This window comes from Copidosoma floridanum, unplaced genomic scaffold, assembly GCF_036245765.1.
Source record: "Copidosoma floridanum isolate Cflo_tuat_1 unplaced genomic scaffold, Cflo_Japanese_pri ptg000014l, whole genome shotgun sequence".
Classification (NCBI taxonomy): domain Eukaryota; kingdom Metazoa; phylum Arthropoda; class Insecta; order Hymenoptera; family Encyrtidae; genus Copidosoma; species Copidosoma floridanum.
The window spans coordinates 2,427,793-2,450,470 of record NW_028321891.1 but is presented as its reverse complement, the minus strand read 5'-3'; the positions used below and the strand labels follow the sequence as shown (position 1 = coordinate 2,450,470).

The 22,678-nt window shown below is 41.0% G+C and overlaps 2 protein-coding genes across 3 annotated transcripts in view; both read right to left on the bottom strand.

Annotated features, from left to right (window-relative positions):
* Positions 1-17,506, bottom strand: part of LOC106638260 (uncharacterized) — a 28,472-nt gene extending 10,966 nt beyond the window's left edge. The window contains exons 1-2 of one of the 2 annotated variants that reach the window (XM_014351349.2): positions 17,050-17,506; positions 9,381-9,646 (exon numbers count right to left, since the gene is read on the bottom strand). In XM_014351349.2, coding sequence (XP_014206835.2) covers positions 9,381-9,438 — 58 coding nt within the window. In that variant the 5' untranslated portion in view covers positions 9,439-9,646; positions 17,050-17,506. Of the gene's footprint in view, positions 1-9,380; positions 9,647-14,731; positions 14,909-17,049 lie in introns of those variants that run through there. The other variant, XM_089591917.1, reaches the window with a different exon arrangement.
* Positions 17,507-18,541: 1,035 nt separating this feature from the next.
* On the bottom strand, positions 18,542-22,382 carry Atg7 (Autophagy-related 7). Its single transcript, XM_014351348.2, has 9 exons — positions 22,126-22,382; positions 21,735-21,950; positions 20,839-21,301; positions 20,467-20,783; positions 20,088-20,388; positions 19,669-20,016; positions 19,491-19,606; positions 19,137-19,413; positions 18,542-18,967 (listed from the first exon to the last, which is right to left on the bottom strand). The coding sequence occupies exons 2-9, from the start codon at positions 21,929-21,931 to the stop codon at positions 18,926-18,928; spliced, it is 2,061 nt and encodes a 686-aa protein (XP_014206834.2). The 5' UTR covers positions 21,932-21,950; positions 22,126-22,382; the 3' UTR covers positions 18,542-18,925.
* Positions 22,383-22,678: the final 296 nt, after the last annotated feature.

The following is a 22,678-nucleotide window of genomic DNA, read 5'->3' as shown; positions in this document are numbered from 1 at the left end:
ACTTTTGTTTTTAATTTTTCCTTTTTTTTTTTCTGTTTTTTCTGTTGGGTGGTGGACACACACTCGCGCGTTCGTTTGTTTTGCCGAACTTTCGGAGCGCGACGGAAACTCGCGGGTTTCGTGAGTGCCTCGCCACGACTGTCTTGGACACCGGAGAGGAGAGAGAGATTCATTCATCCGCCCCGTGTGCGGCTCGACTCGGGGCCTCCCCACCTCTCCTTTCGTCCATCTCTCTCGCCCGCCGCGGACCCGATCGGCGTCCTCCCCGGCCCTCCTCCTCCTCTCCTCACCCGATCACGCTCATATATTTATTCTTTTCGCTTTCGATACATTATGCATTACATTACATTACATATACTGCATACATATATTATATATAGGTGTCCCTCTGCTGTACGAGTATCGCGTGTGTTGTATACACACAACGAGGTATATGCCTATACTCGATAATTTCCTTTCCCGTGCGCCATCGGCTCTCCATTTACCGGCCCTCTTCCGTACGTTATTATATATATATATCCCTATGCGTGCATCCCTGCGGAGAGCCGAGGATCTTTCTCTCTCTCTATTCCATATATTCGTTTCCTCTCTTTGTCGCAGACTCGTTTTCTTCCCCTCCCGATTCCGCACGAATCGCCGGTCTTTTTCTTGTTTTTTTTTGTTGCGCTCCATTGATTTTCGACTTTCATTCACACAGGAGGTTCTCTCTCGGGCGTCTTTTTTCAACTCAACCTCGTATATAGCTACTCTGGGCGCGGGCGCGTGAAAAAACAACAAAGACACGCGCGCGAGCAAACAAACTCTCGTGTTTTCATCTCTCTGCGGTTGATTCGCGCGAATGTTTGTCGAAACCACGTTTATATTGGTTTTTCCTCGCCCCTCTGGCTTTTTTTTTTTTTTTTTTTTTTTTTTTTGCAAAAACTGCACATTTGCATGAGAATCCTTATAGGCGGCTTTTTCTTCCTCCTCACCTCCGACCGAATTCCACGACTTGCGTAAATCAAATTTCTTTCGCGCGCTTGGCATCGCCTTCTGCGACAATGTGGGCACGAAATTAAAAAAAAAAAAAAAAAAGAAGAAGATTATCCAAGTTCGCGGCTTCCCGTGTCTCCCGCTCTCCTTCCGAAGCGAAATCGATCCTTTCTCTTTGCGCCTCGAACGTATTACCCATATATGTATATATCCATCGTTGGACCCTGCTTTTTTTCACCCTTTCTACGTATGCGTGTAGAGACTCTGGTACGTATTGCTCAATCTACACCTCTTTGCACGCAAAGCGCGAAACGACAAAATTCGCACGACACGGCGCACGGGACGTGTGATGTGTTATTGTAATACATCTATCGCACGGGCGCAAAAAATGTATACTTGATAGCCGATCTTTGTTGCTTTCGCGTCGAAAGATGCAAATGATGGTTCGGCTCGCCGGGTGGGTTGAAAAAAATATGCACTGCGGAATTCGCTGTTAATTGATATTTTATTTCTTTTTTTCCTCTCTCTCTCTCTCTCCAGATTGAAACAAGACTATATATACACCGATGGCATTTTACGCGTTTTTATAAACAAAGGCTCTATACCATCCACATCCGAGCGACTTGTTGACAACGTTTATTAGAGGCCCAGGGGTATCGGTAAAAAAAATAATGTAAAAAACGTGCATAATAGTGTACGGTCGATCGTCGGACGTCGAAATTAACATCTATTAAAAGCCAATAATGTTTTGAACCTTTTCGACGCTCGATGAGTCGGGGAAAAAAAAAAAAAAAAAAAAAACCCCGAAACAAAAAGCTGTTGTCAATTATACGTGTATAAGATCGAGTTTATATTATATTTGTATAGGATCTACATCATACCAACGCTCACGAGTAAGTATATAGTTTTTAATAACAGGAAATACATATGGATGAAGCAAAAGAGTGCACTCTTTGATCGTTAGCCGGAAAAAATTGCCACGAGGTCATCGTCGTACACACGAGTATAGGTACACCCGATACAATACAATTAACTGCACAAGTTTCGGCCGTATTGTGGTTTTTCTAGGATATTGAGATGGAAAATGCGGTGGTGCAAAAAATAAAGAATAAAAGGTGAAGCTCAATAACGTTATTTCTATGTTGAGTATACATTATAGGCGAGACAAAGCACGTATACGTGGAAAAGTCGAACGATTGTGGCATACGTGGAAGACATTGACGAACCCGTTTGATTACAAAAATACAATTGGCACGTTTAAGTAGTTGGGCAAGCTGTACATCAAATGCAATTACATATGCACGGGCACATCGGTTATTTGTATTAATCGTCGCTATAATAATGGATGTGTTCGTTTATTTTGATACAAATTATTATTATTGCCAGTTAAACAAAGAAGTGCCGCTAAAATCAAAGTGATATTCTGGTGTAAAATTAAAATAGTTACTAGTGTACTTTTTTTAATCCTTTTTTTACAAGTGTGAAAGGAAATTTCAGCTGTTCCCCTATTTCTCCTTACTCACTGAACACATCGAGCGCTATTATACAGGCGCTATATATACATTCATTATTCTCAACCTTTACTTATTGGTGAAAAATACGGCCGATCATGCTAATGATATTTTTCAATTTTTATTTTCTGCAAGAAATACTTTTTTCATAAAAATATGAATTATGTGTATTAAATGTACAGTTAGATAATATCAAAGTATTCAAAGTATTTAAATTTTTTTCTAAAAACGCTAAAAAAATTTAACTCTCTGAAAAATAAAATACACTGTCTCAGCTGTAAAAAGTATTGTAATACATAATATTAATTAAAAACAAAAATAATGCGCTGTATTTATAGCAAAACATTTTATTTGAGCTGTTTTTTTGTATTGCAACTTTTGATAAAAAACAATATATAATAATTTTAAGTAATTTTAGTAAAAATTGTACAACACTTGAAAAAAAAGATGGGGCCAAATAGTAAGCGCACATTCAAACTTCTAAAAATTTGTTGCACATGTACCGCTAGAGGCTGGTAGTGCAGGTTTCAGCTGTTGCATGCGTCGATAACACCGGTAAGGCAAATTTTACGAGCCACCCCCATGCCCATGATGTTACCGACACACCGAAACCCGCGAAAATTCAAAAAGGACTCATTAAACAAAAATTCTCTGAACAAACTTCTTCTATACGTTGAAAAACCAAGTCTTCAAATTACCACAAACTTCGAAACTTTTTATCAAAATGCATCTCCAAGTGACAGTGACGTGTAGAATGAAGCAGGCGAACAATTGAAAGAACATCTCGAAAAGAGTCAAAAAAGAAAGAAAAAAAAGCCGAAAAACGACAACACAAGCTTGGTAAGTAAGCTTTTGATGGCCACTGAGCAAAATTGAATCACAGCAGGGGGGTAATAATAATAATAATCCAAATATGCAACAATTAAGAAACGATAAAAGAGGCATCAGAGGAGACTGCAAAAGAGCGCGTGCGCGCGGCAAAAGCGCGCGAGGTATTCGGAACAGGTTTGACCCTCGACATACCAACCATCGGCGCTCTCCGCGCGCTCACCTCTTTTTTCCCCGCTTTTATATAGCAGTACACTTTATATTACTTATCCACACTAATACGCGTCGCTCTACCCGATCATTACCCACACAGTACATTTTCAACACACGTTCAGACAAAGTAAAAAAAAAAAAAAAAAAAAAACAAATCTTCCCTATACCCATAGTTAAAAAAATACTCATACCACGTATAATGGAACACTTTGTCAAAAGAAAGGCACAAAAGAACGAGGTGATGGTAAGTTACGCGTTATTGCCCAAGCAACCCACAAGGATCTCTTTTTTTCTTTCTTTATATCATTCGACTGTCTGTATCCGATGCACACGAGCGTATAAGCGCATGTATGTATACTGTCACTCCTCGCTCTTACGACCCATTTCTTTCCCGACTGCATGTGGGTATGTAGCGTCGACTCGCTCTCGCTCGGAATTCCTCTGCCGCTGCGCTCGATCGCGAGAGCCATCGGGGAATCCTCGAAGAAGGGCACTAGCTTCACGCGCGAGGGGCATTTTTTCACTCCGCTCGGGGTTCATTCCATCCTCTCTGCGACACCCTGGCAACTGGAGGGCTTACTTTGTTTTTTTTTTTTTTTTTTTTTTTTTTTTTTTTTTTTTTTTTTTTTTGTTTTTTTTAGAAGAAGAAACAGTATTAGCGAACGTGTGTTTGAATTTTAGCGCGTCTACGCGTGCAGCGTACGGTACTTGAGCAACTTTTCGTTCGATCGACAAAACGTGAGAGGAACTACTTTTTAAAAGGAAAAAAAAAAAAAAAAATATGATTTCACGTTTGGCGTTTTAACAAGGCGCCGGGATAAATTTTACCGATGGCGTTCGCCGAGGAATTTGAAAACTCTCGACCGGCGCCAACGGAGACGTTGAACTATAATGTACACACACATACTTAGGTAGTTACGTGGTGTGTGCTTGGTATGCCATTCGATAATCATGGGAATGCCGAGTTGGACTATAACAGCGGATCGAAAATATTTGATTATCCGATCTATAACATACACATACACATACTCACCATTGGTCTATTATTTTTCTATTGTTTATGATTTATCGATGTGAGTTGTCGTGCACATACATTATAATATATACCTCTTACGATTGTATTATGGACTGCGGTATGAATGGGAATTAATGTTTACGCCGTGTATGAGTAACGTGTCTGTATCGAATTTCGGTAAATTAATGAGATAATATACCCGTGTGCACCTACATAGGTAATCCCATGCAAGTGCATACATATGTGCATTTTTGACAAGCACACAATAACAATATAAGTATATACACGTAGAAGCCGTAAAACGCCGACACTTGGGCTTTATGAATCGTGTACAACATGGGGTGCTGAGAGTTTAATGGCCATAATTTAATCGCACCAAAGATAACGAGAAATTATCATGCGAGGATTAACGTGTTGCAATCGCAGAGGGTGAACACTTCGTGATCTCGCGCGAAAACGCAATACGTACAATTTGACTCTATTAAATAAGGATCAGAGATTATCGCCGCGTGTCGGGGAGATTGTATATACATACGCTCCTCTGCACTTATATTATATATAGCATATACGAAGACGCGAAATTGATGACGAGATATTTTTAGTCGTGCATCGAGTACAGAGGTGTATACTAATATGCTTTTTATTGGCAAGATCACAGCACAAGCTCGGGTTATCGGTTAACAAATCCACGTTTCAGATGCTCGATTATGAAGGTATGATTCTTTTTTTTTTCCACTCGTAAAGAATCAAGTGTCTTGTCGGAGGGGGGGGGAGATGTTAGACTTACTTCATCAGTTTGTCTGTTTAACAAACAACATACAATGACATCGGAAAATGTGAGAAATTCAGTATCAGCTCATGGATGGTGTTGGTGAAAAAAAAAAAAAAAAATAAAAAAACGATGCTCGATTCAATTTAATTTAGTAAAACAGCAAAAATAAGGGCAGACATGCCTTATATTTATATACACGAAGGCAAAGATTAATTTTCTTGTTACCTCAATAAAAGAGAGGGAAAAAACCAAATAAATTCCAGCCACAACCCAAAAATCCTCAGGCTCAATTGAATGATGAAAAAAAAAAAAAAAAAAAAAAAGCAAACGTACAAAGGAGGAGGAGAAGAGGCGAAGGAGAATCCTCGTTTAATCCGAATTCCTCGCGTTCTCCGGTCAGCGGTGATGGCCCGAAACGAAGAAAACGCCGCGAGTCACATGATCCCCCAAAAATTCCGCCCAGCCGAGCGTCAAACCCCGACAATACAATTCAACCGAGTATCGGAGAGAGATTTTTCTCCGCTGAAGCTGCGATTCGACAAATTCTCGGCGTGCCTCTCGACGCGCGCCACGGAAAATGGGCCACTCTCCGATGCAGGATGCTCACTCGCGCGGTATTGTATACATATATACGCATTCTCTCGATTTTCGGGCGTGCACCAAATGGCCCGCAACTGCATATACTCGTTATACCCGCACTGCCTTTTGTACGCTTTTTACGTTCTGCGATCGATGCATTCATATATATACTTAAATGGAAAAGGAAAAAAGACGGACTCTCCGGTTGGGAAACGGATTTTCTTTTTTTCACAGATTCCATTGGAACGTCTCGAGACGCGCTCTTCGTCAGTACGAGAGTATACAAAGCATTCGATCGATCAACAAATGACGAAACGCGTTGTCTCCGCGCGTCCAAAGATTTCCACATCTGCGAGGAATGAAAAAAAAAAAAAAAAAAACAGTGGGTGTACAGTTTTCCAAAACAATTGACGAGCCTCGGATTCCAGCGCGTTTTTGGCACAGAGTCTCGCGAAAACACGGGGATGGAAACGGGATATTTTCGGAGAGATCCGCCTTCGAAGGGCACCCAATAATATATTATAAACATATATATTTACGCGCATCGAATTTTCAAATGAATGTATATAAATATATACACACGCGCGCGCGCCTCTGGAGATGCGGTCGCGGAACGGCCTCCGCGTTATCTAATCGGGCGTGAAATCGCGTCGCTTCATCGGAATGTGGGTGCGATTCGAAAAAACCAACTGTATACGTACGAGCGGACCGGATTTCTTTGTGCGCCTCGGAGTTTTTTTTTTCCTCCTCTCTTTCACTCTGCACGCGCAACTGTATATACATACATATATACGTACACCCTCGAAGCTGTGTACTTAACGCAGGGACCGATGAAATTCCGTCATCGGATGAAAAGGAAAAAGGCTACAATGGCCGTATATAGGGACTTGGGGGGAAAAAAGAGAAGGAAAGAAAGGATAACAGAGCATTGACGTCCAACTTAATAAATTGAAGGAGAAAAAGAGTACATCGAAGAGGACGAACGTCGTCTCGGTCGAGGAAAGAAAGAGAGCCATCAGGCATCGGCCGGGCGTTTTTTTTTTCATTTCTCGCACGCTTTGCTGAGCAAGAGAATATTATACGTGTATAAAACGGCCGGCAAACGGCAGCTGTCAGTAGGACGAATGTTCGAAAGTATACGACCCACACCCATACCTGTGATATATATATATACGGATATATATATTTATGTATACACACGCGCTAAAATATAATTACGGCGTCTGCCTGTGTATGTAAGTGCAAATATGTACGCGCGTATTACCCCGTAGCGCACAACAGACGCGCGCAAAGCGATTGCTCCCTTTTGCTCGTATATCCGCGTGTATAAGCGCCTCCTTTTTTTTCTTCTTTTCTTCCTCTTCTCTCATCACGAGTCACCGGGTCGAGTGTGTTTGGATACAATATGCCGCGAAATCCGGATGTTATTCGCGTTACATGTCATGTATGCATGTATGTGGGTATATGTTAACCTCTGAACCGTACACTTGTACGATACATGTATGTATATACGCGCCACATTACAAGAGACACGCTTTTATCGAGCGCTGAGATAAAAGCTCTGTTTTGGCTCTTTATACTTATATACGCTCGTCGAGTGATATAACACGTTGGATAAAAAGTATACGGATGTGCTTCGACGTTTCGTGTTGTTTAAAAATATATGTACCTATCTGTACGTGTCGGAAACAACCGCGACACTTGTTACGAGCACTCCGTGATTAATTTGTTGCACACCCCCCGTTGAAACATGTACCTACGCCTTTTGCGATAGTATACAGTGTAATGTAATGGATACTCCGCGAGACTTTGACAATTCGAGAGTTACCTCGGATGAGGATTTTACTCGCTTTCTTCGAACGATTTGGGAAAGTGTCAGTTTAACTGCATTTGGCCATCAGGCGATTTTTATCAAAAAAATTCGAACGCCGTGCGCGCGTGTGTATAAGTACGAGTTGAAAAAAGAAAAAATTTGCGCCAACGCGCGCGATTGGCCAACAATAGGCTGTGCCTGTTTGTTCAAAGGATGACGACTTACTATATATTTACAAAGTATATATACAACGGTATAGTAAAGTTGTGGTATATGCATGGGAATACATATAATATGGGAGGAGAGGAGGGTAATAATACGCGATGGAGGATAAAAAATATTTTTCACAAGTTGTACGTTTCTTTGTCGCGAAGAGCATATAAATACAATGAGCTTCATGGTACCTTTATATATAAATATTAAGTATATAATATACGTATACGAGTACAGTAAACGTGTGGCCTTCGTGTACCTATATTATATACTGCACAAGTGCATGAATAGTCGTGTATATATATACACTGTTTCAACTTTCGCTTTGGGCTGATTATTTGAGTGTAATTGCAGTCGCGCGCTCACAGTGTGTATAAATATAGTGTGTACCGTGCACCACTTGTGTTAGGGGGAAAAAAAAACGGCACCTGCATCCACTGCATTGGTGTGACGTTGCCTCCCTCCCATATTTTTTTATTTTTTTTATTCAAACGTAGACGGCCTCAATGTCTTGAATTAAATTGTCATCCAAGAGTCATATACGATCCGATCGAACAACAATTAATCGCTACACAGCGCGAGTTTTTTTTTTTTTTTTTTTTTTAATTTACAATCAAAGAATTTCGGCGGCTCTATTCTTGCTCGGACGTATATGAAATTCCGCAGCCCGGCTTATCACGCACAGAAGCATTGGACTCTTTTTTGTTTCTCTGGCTAGAATTAATAAATCACTAATCGAGTGGGCGTCGCTTCGCCAAAAACGTCATCGATTATCGATTTTTTTAAATAAAAAAAAAAAAAAAAGAAGCTGCTCCAACTTTGTTCTACCAAAGAAAGAAAGAAAGAAAAGAATCAGCCAGTGCTGCATACTTGCGGGCACGAGAGTGTTGTTTTTCTTCTTTCTCCCCCAATCGTTAACATCTGTGCCCAAGACGGGGTAGCTCGCGTATGTATATATGTATATATATATATCGAGGCGGTGGTGATGCGGTTGGATCCGCGCCATTGATGTCGAGCCCGAGTTCTCACTTCGTAGGTAATAATACGTATATGAATCGCCGCTCGCGCCAGATTTACATTTTTAGCCGTGCATGGGTGTACTTGATACTTGAAATATTTGGTTCAGAGGTAAATCGGTACCTCCCCATATATCACGCTACGCGAAAAGACAAAAAAAAAAAAAAAATAGAGAGATGCAAGTTAATCGTAATGCGTCACTCGTTGGGAAAGAATACACGCGTGTCATCGTGATTGCGTTTTGTTTACCCTGTCTCTGTCAGCGGGCAGACGGTACGTACGCGGTATCAATATTTTTCCTCCTTCTTTCTTCGCTGTACAAGTTTGTTCTTTGCTCCGCAAACACATATACCTTTGCAAAGCATACAGCCGAAAAAAATATGCCCTACACATGCATCGGTCATCACAAAAAAAAAGACTATATATACGTATATCATAAGAACTCACCTTGCACCATCGTGGCAGCCCTGGAGAGGACGTCTAGGGCACTCTCGACCGCGGACATCCTACTCCGTCTGTTGTGTCCTTCCTTCCCCGTGCCTCCCCTTCCTCCCGTTGTAAATGTGTTCACTTTAAGCTATATATTACATGGGATACGACGAGGCTCCTACAGATACTGCAACCCCCGAAACTGTCTCGCGCCTCAAAGCGCAGATGGACGATCGGCTCAGCTGCCGTCGACCCTCCTTACTTCGCGCTGTGGGTTATTTTCCCTGGAAAAAACAAAAGTGGAAACTACAGCCCAGTTGTTTTCGATTTCGTTGGTATTTTTCTTTTCTTTCTTTCTTTTTTTTTTTTTTTTTTTTTTTTTTTTACTTTCGGCCTTCCGTGTATACACATGGTTCGCTTTACCGATCGATGCTCGGAGAATATTAATATCGAGAGCCGTCCTGAATAATTTATCGGCGAGCCGGTGGGTGATCTCCTTGGGGAGGGGCGGCTTTGCAATAAAAACTTTGCGTTTGGGAGGCGCGCGGAGGAATTCGACGAGGTCTCGTTCTTACGGTGGATTGTTTCGGAGATCGGTATGTTGTTGAGCGTGGCTTTTTTTTTTTTTTCTGGTGTAAGGGTGTCTTTGGTGAGGAAAACTTTACGAAATACAGAGGTTTAATCGTACGTTGGATTCCGATGGAATCGATTCGACCCGTAAAAAATAATTATACGTATAAGATTGCACTCTGCGTTTTTCGTGTCAAAAAAAAAAAAATGTATGAAATCTCCTTCCACTTGCGTTAGTTTTCGAAATCCGTAAGTATACACAACAACTTTGTGGCATTTCGATCGAATCGGGGTCGAGTGCAGTTGAGATAAATATTTTCGCTTTACGACATCATCGTAACACAACCTCAGCGTGTGTGCCGTACTTTTCGTAAATTTTTCTCAAACGATATACATGTATGGGTCAGCCCGCCAAGAGACACCAGAGTAGAGAGAGAGAGAGAGGAGGTACGCAGCGATTTCTCAACGAAATAGGGCCGATTTCTCGAGCGCCTTTTACCAAGGGGACACGAGTAAGTGTATGTTCGTATGCTTTACTGTATACCAGGATTCCTCAGACCAGAGGGAGCCCCGCTGAGTTTCCGATCAATTAACAATGTACCGTCACACCTCTCAGTTTCCTACGAAAAAAAAAGGACCATGTACTTTCCCGGCACCATTGTACACAAATACTTGCGAGAGAAAAAATTTTGAGGGTCTATTCACACTTTTGTACGTCAAAGGTACGTACAATATTTATGATTTCAGGTTTTACAAAAGTTTTTATTGATTTCTACATGATTTCGTTGAACATATATACCTACCTCATAAATGATTTGTTAACTTGTTTAATGTGAATTCTATATTGATTTTGATCTCATTTGAAATAAAAAAAAAATCGTACATTAAATACTTGAGCCATTGTGCCATTTTGTGCCATTTTACACGTAAAGTAACTAAACGGTAGAACTATTGTTTACCACGTTCTTAGGGTTGAATAAAATTGAAAAACAAATGCACAAATACTTCGAAATTTTAGATTTTCCTCATTTAAAAACCAAATGCACTTTCCCTTTTTGATAAACAGTTGAGAAAAAACACGCATTCGTTCACGGTGTATGTAATGTATGTACTTAAATTATAATTCCAGGATGATTTAACGATTTCATGGATTTTTACGAGATTTAAGACACTCATGTTGATGAGGTCGAAATTAATGGACGACGTCAACGATTTCCGATTCATCTCCCCCAACCGATTTATTGACGGACCCTCGAAAAAATTCATCCAGGTAGAGCCCGCAGAGATATCTCCCGGAGAAGCGCGAAGGAGCAAAGGAACGGATATACACGTATATACAAGCAAGCAAGAGCCTCCAAAGACTCGCGCGAATGAGAGTAAAGGCGGTCTTCGAAGGAAGACGAGGGAAGGGGGGGGGGTATTAAAAAAACGTGACATTGTCCGTGGAATGTGAAAACCCCTCTTCCGCGCACGCCCGGCTTCCCTTCTCTCTGCTCAGCAGCTCGCTCCTCCTTCTTTTCGGGCGCGAGTCGTGGGCATACAATCGCTATACACATACTTGTGTGTATGTACTTCTTATGTACAAGAGCTCGCGAGTAGCGCGGGAGTATAAATACATACATCCCGATCCTCAATTGACGCGCGAAATATTAATTTTTCCGGTGCAATAATGTTATATGTTGACTGAACTGGTTGTGCACATTGCTAGAGCTATGGTGCTTTAATGGTGTCCAAGTTCGCAATGGCCAAACTTTAGTGGAGTCGTACAACCCGATTCACCGCTGATTATACAATAATTATTTATTATTCGATACTTTTGCAGCTCGGATGTGCCAGTCCTGTGTGCACCATGCGTGCCTCGGCGTGGAATGCGATCGGAATTTCAGGATCAGTTTTTGGAGCGTAAACAAGCGCTCCTCTCCTCCTCGACGCCTCTCCTTCCCAGCACGAGAGAGGCATTACCGTTAAAATCTTCATGCTTCGATTTAATTTTTGTTTCCACAACGACCGAACGATTTTATTACCATCGTTGATGGGCTTCTTCTTCTTTTTTTTTTTTTTTAATTCAGTTTATTTATACGCGTATCGAGTTTTTTTTTCTTCCGCGTCTTTGTAAAGGGGGTAAAATAGGTACATCAAAAGTATGTGCATGATATTTTTGTCTTTATGTTTTTTTGTTTTCCGAAAGAATTTTGCGAAAGTGTAATTAATACGAGATTAAGCTCATTAGGATTAACAAAGAAGTTTTTATCCAATTCGCACGTACAGTATTGGGTGTGTGTATTGATAATCAATAAAAAAGATTTTAAAAAATAATTTAAAACTCATCTAATGCGGTTTACTTTGAATTAAATATAGTTCATATTGCTTTTCGGTTGATAATATTTAATAAAAATGTTCTTTGTTTCTCTTGTGTAGTTTGACTTTCCGCAGTCATTTTCAAAAAAATTTAATTGGAAGAAAGAGAGAGAGAGAGATGCAGTAAAAAGGAATAAATAGAGACGCAAAAATCGTGCGTGTGAATTATTCATGACCGAAACGGCGCTCGAGCGGAATATTCATGAAATACTGTATGATATAAAAAAAAAAAAAAAAAAGAAAAAAACATTGACAAGTAAATTAGGCGCCCATTATCAATCACGCACGCCCATAAAATGAATAAATTAATCATATTTTATTTTGATAAATTGTCTTGGCGTATCTGCCAAAAAGAAAAAAAAAAAACCAAAACAATACTTTTCCTTCGTATATACTATTCAAGTGGGTTTGTGGATCCTCACTCGATTTGCGAGATCTTTGTTTAATAATAACAAAGCTACTGGTTATAAGCAAAGCTAAACATCGACACGTACATCCGTGTGTAGTTCTTAATTGCGGTTGCATCAATTTCACGCTGCGCACTAATTTTTTGTATCCTCGTCGACTCCGATGGTAATTTTTCAATCAGAGTCTCTTGAGCGCTAGTAAAGCGAAGAATTTTTGCCAAATGGATCAACATTTACGTTTTAAAGAGCATATTTTTCATCTCTCTCGTGATTTTTTTTTTTTTTTTTTTTTTTTTTTGAGGAGTATGAGACGGAGATGAAGAACAAAAATTCAGAAAAAAATCTACTTTGGAGTCGAAGCTAGCTCTTTATGTGTTTCAAAGATAAGACAATATACGTGTATCAATCTTTAAAAAAAAAAAAAAAAAAAAATGTGGACTAACAAGCGCGGGAACATACAGATAATTGCGTGACGCGTGTACAAAAATGATCGAGGAATTAGGTTAAAATTGCGAAAAAAATCCAGGCTTGGCTAGTTATCGATGGGATACGAGAAATTTGTCTTTTTTGCTCCAGAACCGTAAACAATACGAAGGAGGATCGGGGAGCGCTCGCGTTGGCGCTGATTCTGTAATTTTATTGACATTGCGAGCGAGGGGACGGCGGAATTTCAGAAATTTTCAGCGGCTCGAGATAATTTGACGATTCCGCTACGTTTATCGCAAGGAATTCGGAAAACGTTGGGATACAAAACCGACATTGTTCGAGAAAAGTCTTTCCAGCGCGTTATTAGCGCATTCTTTTTCAACGCAAGCCCGCGGAATGCTCGCAGCGGGCCATTAGACGGCAGTTTTCGTGGGTATTTATTTTTTCTTCTTTCTGTGCTCGCAGACGTTTGTTGACGAAAATACTTAGAGAATAAAATATTTCGCTAGTATAGGTAAGAGCTCGTTCGTCCCGATTGAAAAATCTTGGTTTCATTGGATCATAACGAAAGTAAGTGGAAAATCCAATAGTGATTTTTTCCTAAATCTCACTTACATGACGTACTCAATCGATTACTATTATTAAAAGTATTATTTTTGTTGTGCCAATAAACTTGAAACTCCTAATCCTGGCGGGAAAGAAAGGAATTTTAATTGCTTATTCGAGACTTGTTAATATCAATTGTTGGGAAATTTTTTTTTTAGCACAATACGCAGATTCGACAGTACGTACATTGTATTCGGCACAAGAAATTTCAGGCATCACCAAAAAAATGTTTTCATATGAATTGTTTTTATTAGTGCACTTCAAGCATTTTAATACAATCCGAAAAACTTCAAATAAATCTACCGATCCTAATTTGTATCTTCCAAAGGATTAAAGTAAAAGTGTATTCTTAAAATTGTTCTTTTTGGGGCATATAATTGAGTTATATTTATATAGTTTTAATGATCTTGTTATCGAAGTCATTCAAAGTAACCTCAGCTCATCAACTGCTGTTGGGTGTGTCGTTAATTTCATTAACGTGTGAAACAATCGCTAAGTTATGTAGACTGTTTTCGGAGAAAATAACGTAAATTTTTGAGAATTTCTGATAAATTCTAACGATTGACGTTACACACATTAGTACAGTAGGCAGAAGCTAGACGTGAAGCGGATGAGAAAAAGGTCGAGCAGAGAAAGTACGGCGTATCCATACACACAAGTAAAAAGTCGACGCTTGTATACGTGTGTGTGTGTGTGTGTGTGTGTGTGTGTGTGTGTGTGTGTGTGTGTGTATAAAGCGAACATCGCAAGCGCGTTACTGTACAACCTACGGCGATAAAAATTTAGGGCAGCTTTTTGATAATTGACACGGAAGTGTCGGAAAATTTGAAATTTTTTTGACTCAAAAAAAAAAAAAAAAAAAAAAAAAAAATGCGAGAAGGAAAATAACACGCTCCCACAGTTCTGAAGCTACGTGCGACGAAAAAACATTTCAAAAGAACGTGCAAAACAATGTCACGCGAAAGCTCATAAATATAATAAATTATGCATGCCGATACTCACATTGTCCCGCGGAAAGTGAAATTCTTGCAACAACAGTCACACACTGTACTCGTAAAAGAAAACTTTCGATGTTTCAAATTTTTTTTCCCTATGCATCATACTCTCTTTCGTTTCATCAAGTTTCGTACGGGTATTTCCAACAACAATTGACGAAAGAATCGAGAGGTGATGGGCACCTCTATGATTTACGATTTTATACTTTCGTCGCATATTTCAGTTCCAAAATACACGTATAAGCAAAATTTTCGCATCTCCCGAGATTAAAAGCGTTATCGGTATACCTGGCGAACCACATTATTACGAACAAATCAGCGCGAACATATTGTCCAATAACTAAACACACCAATTCACAGACATCACCCCGGGTGTGATTATATATACGCGCGCGCGAGTCGAAAAAAATACATCTATAAAGAAAAATGATAAGGGAGATCCACCCCCGTTGCGATGATACATTTAATTTTGACGCGTGTGCGCGTATCAAAGGAGCGATACGAATGAAAGCAGTTAGAGCTCAGATCCAAAAGGTATATATTGTATACAAAAGAGATTATCCGTATGGATTACACGAAGGGAGGCGTTGACGAATCAAAATTGCCAAGCAAAAAAAAGGTGTACTTTCATATCCACGTACACCGAAAGGAGGAACAAGCGGAATAATGGCAAAACAAAGGCCGGACGGGGGAGCGAAAAACACGGAGGAAGACGATAACGCGCGTTACTATACGGCGCGATGGCAAAGAAAGAGCCGGCACCGAAAATACACTTTCGCGCTTGGTTTTCTCGAACATGACTAATGACGGAACGTCCGCGCTATACTTACAAACGTATACATATACCCGCTAAAGGCGCGAGGGAGGCGAAGGAAACAGAATTCCGAGGGAGGACTGATATGGAAAGAAAAAATTCCTTCCGCATGAATCGGCGCGCGCGCACCGCATTTTTGACGTTTCTAGCTTATATATATATATATGTATATACAACAGTCAGCTCGTCGACCCCGTGCGTGCTTATTAGGACACACGATGGGACCTTTGGTCGGATTCCGCAAGGACTCCCCCACTGGAGATGCTTTTATATATACACCAGTGATATTATTTTGGAGCATCGAGCGTATACCGATATACTTTGGCACTTTTTGTACCGAAGAGGGATTTGCCTGTTGGCATTCCGCGGTAAAACCCATACTTACAAGTATCGAGGGGTAGCCCGTCGGAATGATATCACACGCGCATACTAGAAAGACCCGAGCGGGGCACGAGGAAGGGAAGGAAAGAGAGTGCTCGCGGAGAGTTATCACCGTCGCCGGACTCGCCGGTGCGAATCGATACAGGAATGCGGCGTGGCGTGAAAAAAAGGGGGTGGTGGAGGAGGAGGAGGCGAGAGCGCGCGCCAGCACAAGGCTTCTCCCAGCGGCGGATCTATATTATATACTCTCTCTGCACCGGGTGAGAGGGGCAGCGTCGAGGAGCGGAGGAGGAAAGGAGCCAGAGCATCACCGCGCATTCCTTCGCTTTTCCATCTCCTTCTCGCTCTCTCTCTCTCTCGCGCATGCCTGCGTCTCTCCCCGATGTGTATGTGTGTATATACCTACCATGAAAGCGCTCGATCGAAACTTTTTTTCTTTTTTTGGGCTTTTATTTCGTTTTATTTTTTACGTTTTTTGGGATACGCGTTATCGGTGTCGCCGTGACGATGTTGCAAGAGCCCCGTTTGTCTACCTGTTTGCTCGAACGAAGGGGAAACGATACCTACGATTAAAAACTCGCCGAGAGCGATAAGTTGTGCTTTTTTTTCTCTCCCAAGTTCAATACAGGTAGCCATAAAGTTTCGATAAGAGAAAAAACAAAAAAAGTACATGCAAGTACGTACGCGGATACACAAGTGGCAAATGTTTACCAACTGTACAATGAAATTTAATGAACATATCGGGCCCGCGCGCGTTACATAAATGCACGTGTGTCGACGTCACGTTCAATTTGCAACAACAACGCATTCCACAGCTGAGGCGCGCTCGAGCGATCGTATGAATGAATACCTATCCACCTACTTGATTAACAATCATAGTATCACTGACCGTGTGTGTGTACGTGAGTTGCTCGCGTCTGATCGACTGACAGTTGCGCGATACGCGACAACAATCCCGAGGCTCCGTTTGACGACCCGAGCGTCATTGTTTACGCAAAATGGAGCAGAAAAGTTTGTCAAGTGTACAAAACAAAAAAAGCACGGAAATTCCGAGAGCGGCGTTCGCCCGCATTCCTGAGCAGCGCGCAATCTGCTGTTAAAAGTTGTATCCACCAGCGCAAAACTCTTACCTACGTTCCGAAGATATCGTGCTCCTCGCCTTGGTTTCCTCGATATCTCCCCCGTTGTGCGTGTTTTCTCTTGGGTGACAGGCCGCTCCGATAGCCCGAAAACTTTTGGCACCGGCTATTGTATTCCCTCACGTTCCGGTGGAGAACAATTTTTTTTTTTCTTTCTTTTTAATTGTACCTTGATTTGGGGAGAGAATTTAAAACAAAAAAATTGTGTTTTTTTTTTTCTACAATAAAAATACTTGGGTACGCGAAAGAAAAACAAAAATAAATAAAGGAAAGATAGCAGGAGCAGCAGCAGTAGCGATCAATGCGCGCCGAACACGCAGAGAGACGGAGGAATGCAATATGTGCCGCCGTGAGCGAGGGAGAGCCGTATACTTATACACGCCGTGTGTAGGATATATGTATGTACAATAATACACCGAGTTGAGCTCGGCGATCTGCGCGCGAGCGACACGAGCGACGATCTGCTGCGAACTGGCGAGCGAATAAGCAGAAGCCGGAGCGAGGGCGAGAATATATAAGAGAACGGCATGCCGCGCATACTCTACTACCACGAGAGCGAGGGAGCTTGCGTATATATGTACACAATATAGTTTTGACACTGCCTCTCTTTCTCTGTACAGGAGAGGAGGCTTTTTCTCTCTCTCTCTCTCTCTCTCTCTCTCCGCTCTCTATTCTTCGTACACAGACGGATGGCATGTCCTTCTTTCTCGCTCGCACGCAGCACATTACCTACTACTACTCTCGCTACGGATTGTATTGACTGAAATATACGTGTGCATTCTTTTCGCTCCGTTTCGCTCTCCCTCGTCGTCTCTATATATACTGCGGCTATGGATTTTCCGTCTCGTTCGATTACTGGCGCGCGCGGCTCAAAGGCACGTAGCCGTCCTCTTCGCTCGACTGCTGTGGGTGACGTCTATCCGCTGCTCCGTTTTGATATGCTCAATAATGCACGAGATGGATGGAGTGGATGTCATCTCGTAGCTTAGGGATTGCTTTGTAGACTGGAGAATTGAAAAATGTTTTTTTTTTTAAATAAAAGAAAAAAGGAAAAATGTAGCAGAATGATGAATATTTTGGAGCAACGTTGCAGGGTTGTATGGGTGGTATGCGCGAGCCGTGGTATTTTTCTTTTGCTGGACGACGTGCTCGTACAAATGCATAAAGCTTACTTCTTCGTAACTTCAATTCATATCGGTGATTTTTTCGGCACTGCGCGTTCTTGGTTGTAAAAAAAAAAAAAAAAAAAAAAAAGTTGGCTATTGAACGATTTTGAAACGAAAACGTGTAATTCGAACAAAAAACAAACAAACAAATATTTTTCTCCTTCGACGTGAAGAAAATGCAAGGAATTTGAGAGAAAAACATCGTGAACGTAAAATTAAATACGTAAATATATTTCAGAACTATATTGCATATTTCAACATTTACTCTTAATCATAGAGTATAGATATATATCTATATTTATATTTAACGTTTAATGCACTGGGAGTATTACTATCGTTTGAGAATTGGGTAAATTGCTTAGAAAACACGAATACATCTGATAAATCCATGCACACAGAATAGCGATGATATAGGTAATATAAAACTTACTCGGAATAATAATAGATTACGACGAATTAACAAGTTTGGGTTCTATGAAACGCATTGTTTGCTTAAGAAAAAACACCGAAGAAAAAAAATTCACACGTTTTACAAAAATACAAAAAGAATGCATATTCTATACAGCTGTTGCAATACTGTTGGATCACCGGTAAGGAATTATCTCCTTTCAATTATAGAGGGAAGTAAAAAAAAAAAAAAATAAAAAAAAATAAAAAAAATGTTTATCTCCGTGACTTAAGCAATCTCTATTTCCATTGTTTCAGTTTTCGTCCTCTTCACTCGAATCGAGAGCAAAGCACATCTGAAAAATACCAAGTAACAACAATTAATATTCATGGTATCGCATTAAAAAAATTAATTTGATTCATGGCGTGATATTTTTCTATCAAAGAGCCCCGCACTCCGTAATATGCTAATAGTAATGCGTAATAGGCACAATAAACCAAGTGCTCATATAAAATTGAAATAACCTCGTCTAATCCGGGTCTGCTGAGCAGAGCCTCGATCCCGGCGAGCCTCTCCAGGTAATTGGGCTTGTTGCACGCATCCAGCACAAAGTCAAAGCCTCTAGCGCGGTACTCGCTGATCACAGGTACCGAGCAAGCAGTACACGAGGCAAACCTGTGCGTGACCGTAAGCTGGGTCTCGTGGTTCCAAAGCGAGCCACGTATCGTGTGCGGCACTCCACCCAACAGGCCGGTGCTGCCGCAATCCTTAGACGCTGACAGAAGCGCACGGGCTTCCGCTCTGAGGGGATTTATATATATATTTTTTTTCCATTATTTACAACCTCCCAGCACGTCAAGCACTAGCGTTATACTTGCCTGTCCTCGTGTTGCGTCAGCGCGACTAAGAGCTCGACAGCGAGGCCTGCCGCGATGTATGACAAGCCTGGCCGACTGACCGTGCACTGCTGGTCCAAGGTGCGGTCGGTCTGAGACTGAAATCGAAAAGCGCAAAGTTAGCCACTGGTCTGTAAAAATATCAACAACCACCACTTACATTGCCGGGCTGTGTGACGTCGTTGCAAAAGTAGCAGCCCAAATCCTTGCCCGTCGGATTTTGCAGGGTGATATCGGGCGACGACGCCTGGCTCAAATCCCGCGTTCCGTGCCTCTGTACCGTATACGAGTCGAAGCCCAGGGCAGCATTTATGGCTATCTTGCCCTTGGACGCGCACATTAGCGTAGGCAGCCAGCGGGCCTCGCGCGAGTCTAGCAGCAGAAATACCACGTCGTGTTCAGCGTACAGCTTCTCGAGCTTCTCGACTGCCTGCCTCGTTGACTCTAGCATGCTGGGGCCAACCACGTGGCCTGGCATCGGTATTTGTAGCACGACTCCCTCAGCGCTCTGTTACGTGTAGGGTCATATTAATTTTCAGAGTTTATAAATATTATGCGGCGAGGAGTGGCTTAAATTACCAGATTTGGGTGGATCTTGAGCAGGGCATTCTTTGCAGCCTCAACCTTTGGCCGTCGGTTTACGGCGTCCTCGTGGGTGTAGAGGTTCTGCCTGACGGTATTGCTGGGCGAGACCACGGAGTTGTCGACAAAAGTGAGCGTGTGGACGCCCCAGCCGAGCAAAACTCGGGCGACCGAGCAACCGAGCGTCCCTGCGCCCAGCAAAAGGCATTTCAGACCGCTGATGTAGCCCAAGTCCAGTTCAGGTACGAGTCGCCACTTCATGAGCTTCAGATTCAGACAGATTGCCCGCTCGGCCAATCTGATGGGACGTTTTTATGTAATAGGTATACAAAATAATGGGGGCTGATTCGTTTCGACCATCGTTGCGAGTACTGACTTGATTGGGTCCATCGTTTCCGACAGATCGTCGATATTCGGTCCCATTTTGCCTCTGGAGTTGGATTCCCAACCAATCAAATTTTCCTTCAACAGGGACTCCCTCAACTCCTCCATGTTCTCCTGCTCTTTGGTTTTTATCGTGTAAACCACGGAATTCGTCAGATTCGGTCCCCTCACCGAGATAAACTTCATCCATTTTTCGAAACATACATTTGGACACTGGAAGAACAGCAAGCACAACAAGTTTCTCAGCGGCCAGCCGGGAGCTGTGTGCGAGCACGGATCGTAGAACGCAAAGTAAATATCCGCTTCGTTCTACAAACGATTTTAATTATCCATTGAATCTGAATAATGTCGAGTAAAAATTTACCTCTTTGTCGCTCGAGTTACCGATCTCGACTCCCCTGACAAGGCTGACAACCTCCAGGGATTTTGAATCTTTGGAAACGATTACAGAAAAGAAACACCGTGACTTAGCATCCAACTTCGAAAAGCCCTCTTCGAAACTTTGTACCTGCTCAGGTGTGAACTCTTGCCTAACAAAGACCTGTTCCTTGGCGTGATGCATTTCAGGCAGGGCAAAGGGTGTCGGGTGCGCAACCCAATAGTGAAATCGATACTTCTTTAGATCCGCATGAGACAACACGAGAAAGGTCATCAGTCTCCAGGGCTCTTTTAGAGCAGATCCGTTTTTCAACGAGTCGATGAGTTCTCTTCCCAGAGTGTTTATGAAAGTTTGAGGATTTGTGTTTTTGAATAGATCGAATGTATTTGTGTTTACCATAAGGCCGCTGCACGGAACTGCCGCGTTGTGCGTCGTCGTTTCCAAGTCACTGTGAAATTTTACATTTGATTTAAGTACTTTAATTGTTGGTTTTGAAAAGTATTAAAAATGCGCTAGAATTTTGTATTTCGCGCTTGAAATATATGATGTGCACGTGCTTATTTGACCGTAAGTGAACGGTCATTTTGAGACTGCGGCACTTGTTTACCATTTTTTTTATCGAATATTAAATTTTTTATCGCTTAATAAAAGTTGTTTGTGAGTAAAAATTAAAAAATTTGATACAAAACAAGACAAGTTCAAAGTACCGACTTTGATTGCTGCCGTTTACTTTATTTTGTACTAAAAATTAATGCTTGAAACAATCATAGTAAAAAAATTTTCATGCCAAGTAAAATGATTTTCAAAAGTTTGATTACTTGTAAATGTACAATTATTAAGAAAAAAAACTTTGTAAATTAAACAAAAAAAAAATATCTCACTCATTGAATGATGTGTAATCGAGGAACAAAGGCTTGCCTCCCCGTTCTTCTGGACCAAGGTTATAGCTTCCCCATAGATGAATATTTATTTTTTCATCTAATTTAAACTTGTCTATCTTCAACTCTGCAAATTTGGCCCAGAAACTCGATTCTGGCGAGCAGCGAATTTTGGCAAATTTTACAATGGCATCTGGCATTTTGTCTTGTTTGTCGAAACTATTAGTTCAAAAAAACAGAAAAATTACATTTTGTTAACGAATTATTATTGGATTGAAATAAGGTTCGAAACAAAATTAATAAATGATTGGATTTAGGATTATTTCGTAAACATAACCTTTTCCATATTCTACGAATATCAGTTAATGTATTTGAACATTAATGCTTGATTTACCTTTTTCAGTCTTAAATTCACTTTCTACTATTAGAAAATTTATTAAAAGTACTATTTAAACAATTAATTATCCATGGTTCTTCTATCTACTACGCAAAGTCCTGTATGCACACAAAATTGACACTACACGACTACACCTACACATGCTGTCGTGTGTAAATGTAGAAGTATATATAGGTATACTCATATGTGTAATGTGTATATTATATGACACGTAATAAAAATTTGAAATTCTAACTGTTTTAACAAAACTATTCAAGTTTCGATTCAATAATATAATTAAAAAAAAAAAAAAAAAAGAAAAAAAAGTGTGAGCAATTAGTTACCGTAAAAATAAAAAAAAACTCGTATGTGTACCTATACAATATGTAATCGAGTTGCTATTGGATCAAATAAAAAAAGTTCAAATAGCTTATCAGTAACTGCGCTGATAAAAAAAAAAAAAAAAAAAAAAAGCATAGATTAGATCCCGAAGCGAAAACCGCCTACATTTTCTTAAACCTCCCACCCAATGCACGCGCAATTCGCAGAAAAGCAGAAAGCGTGTCTAGCG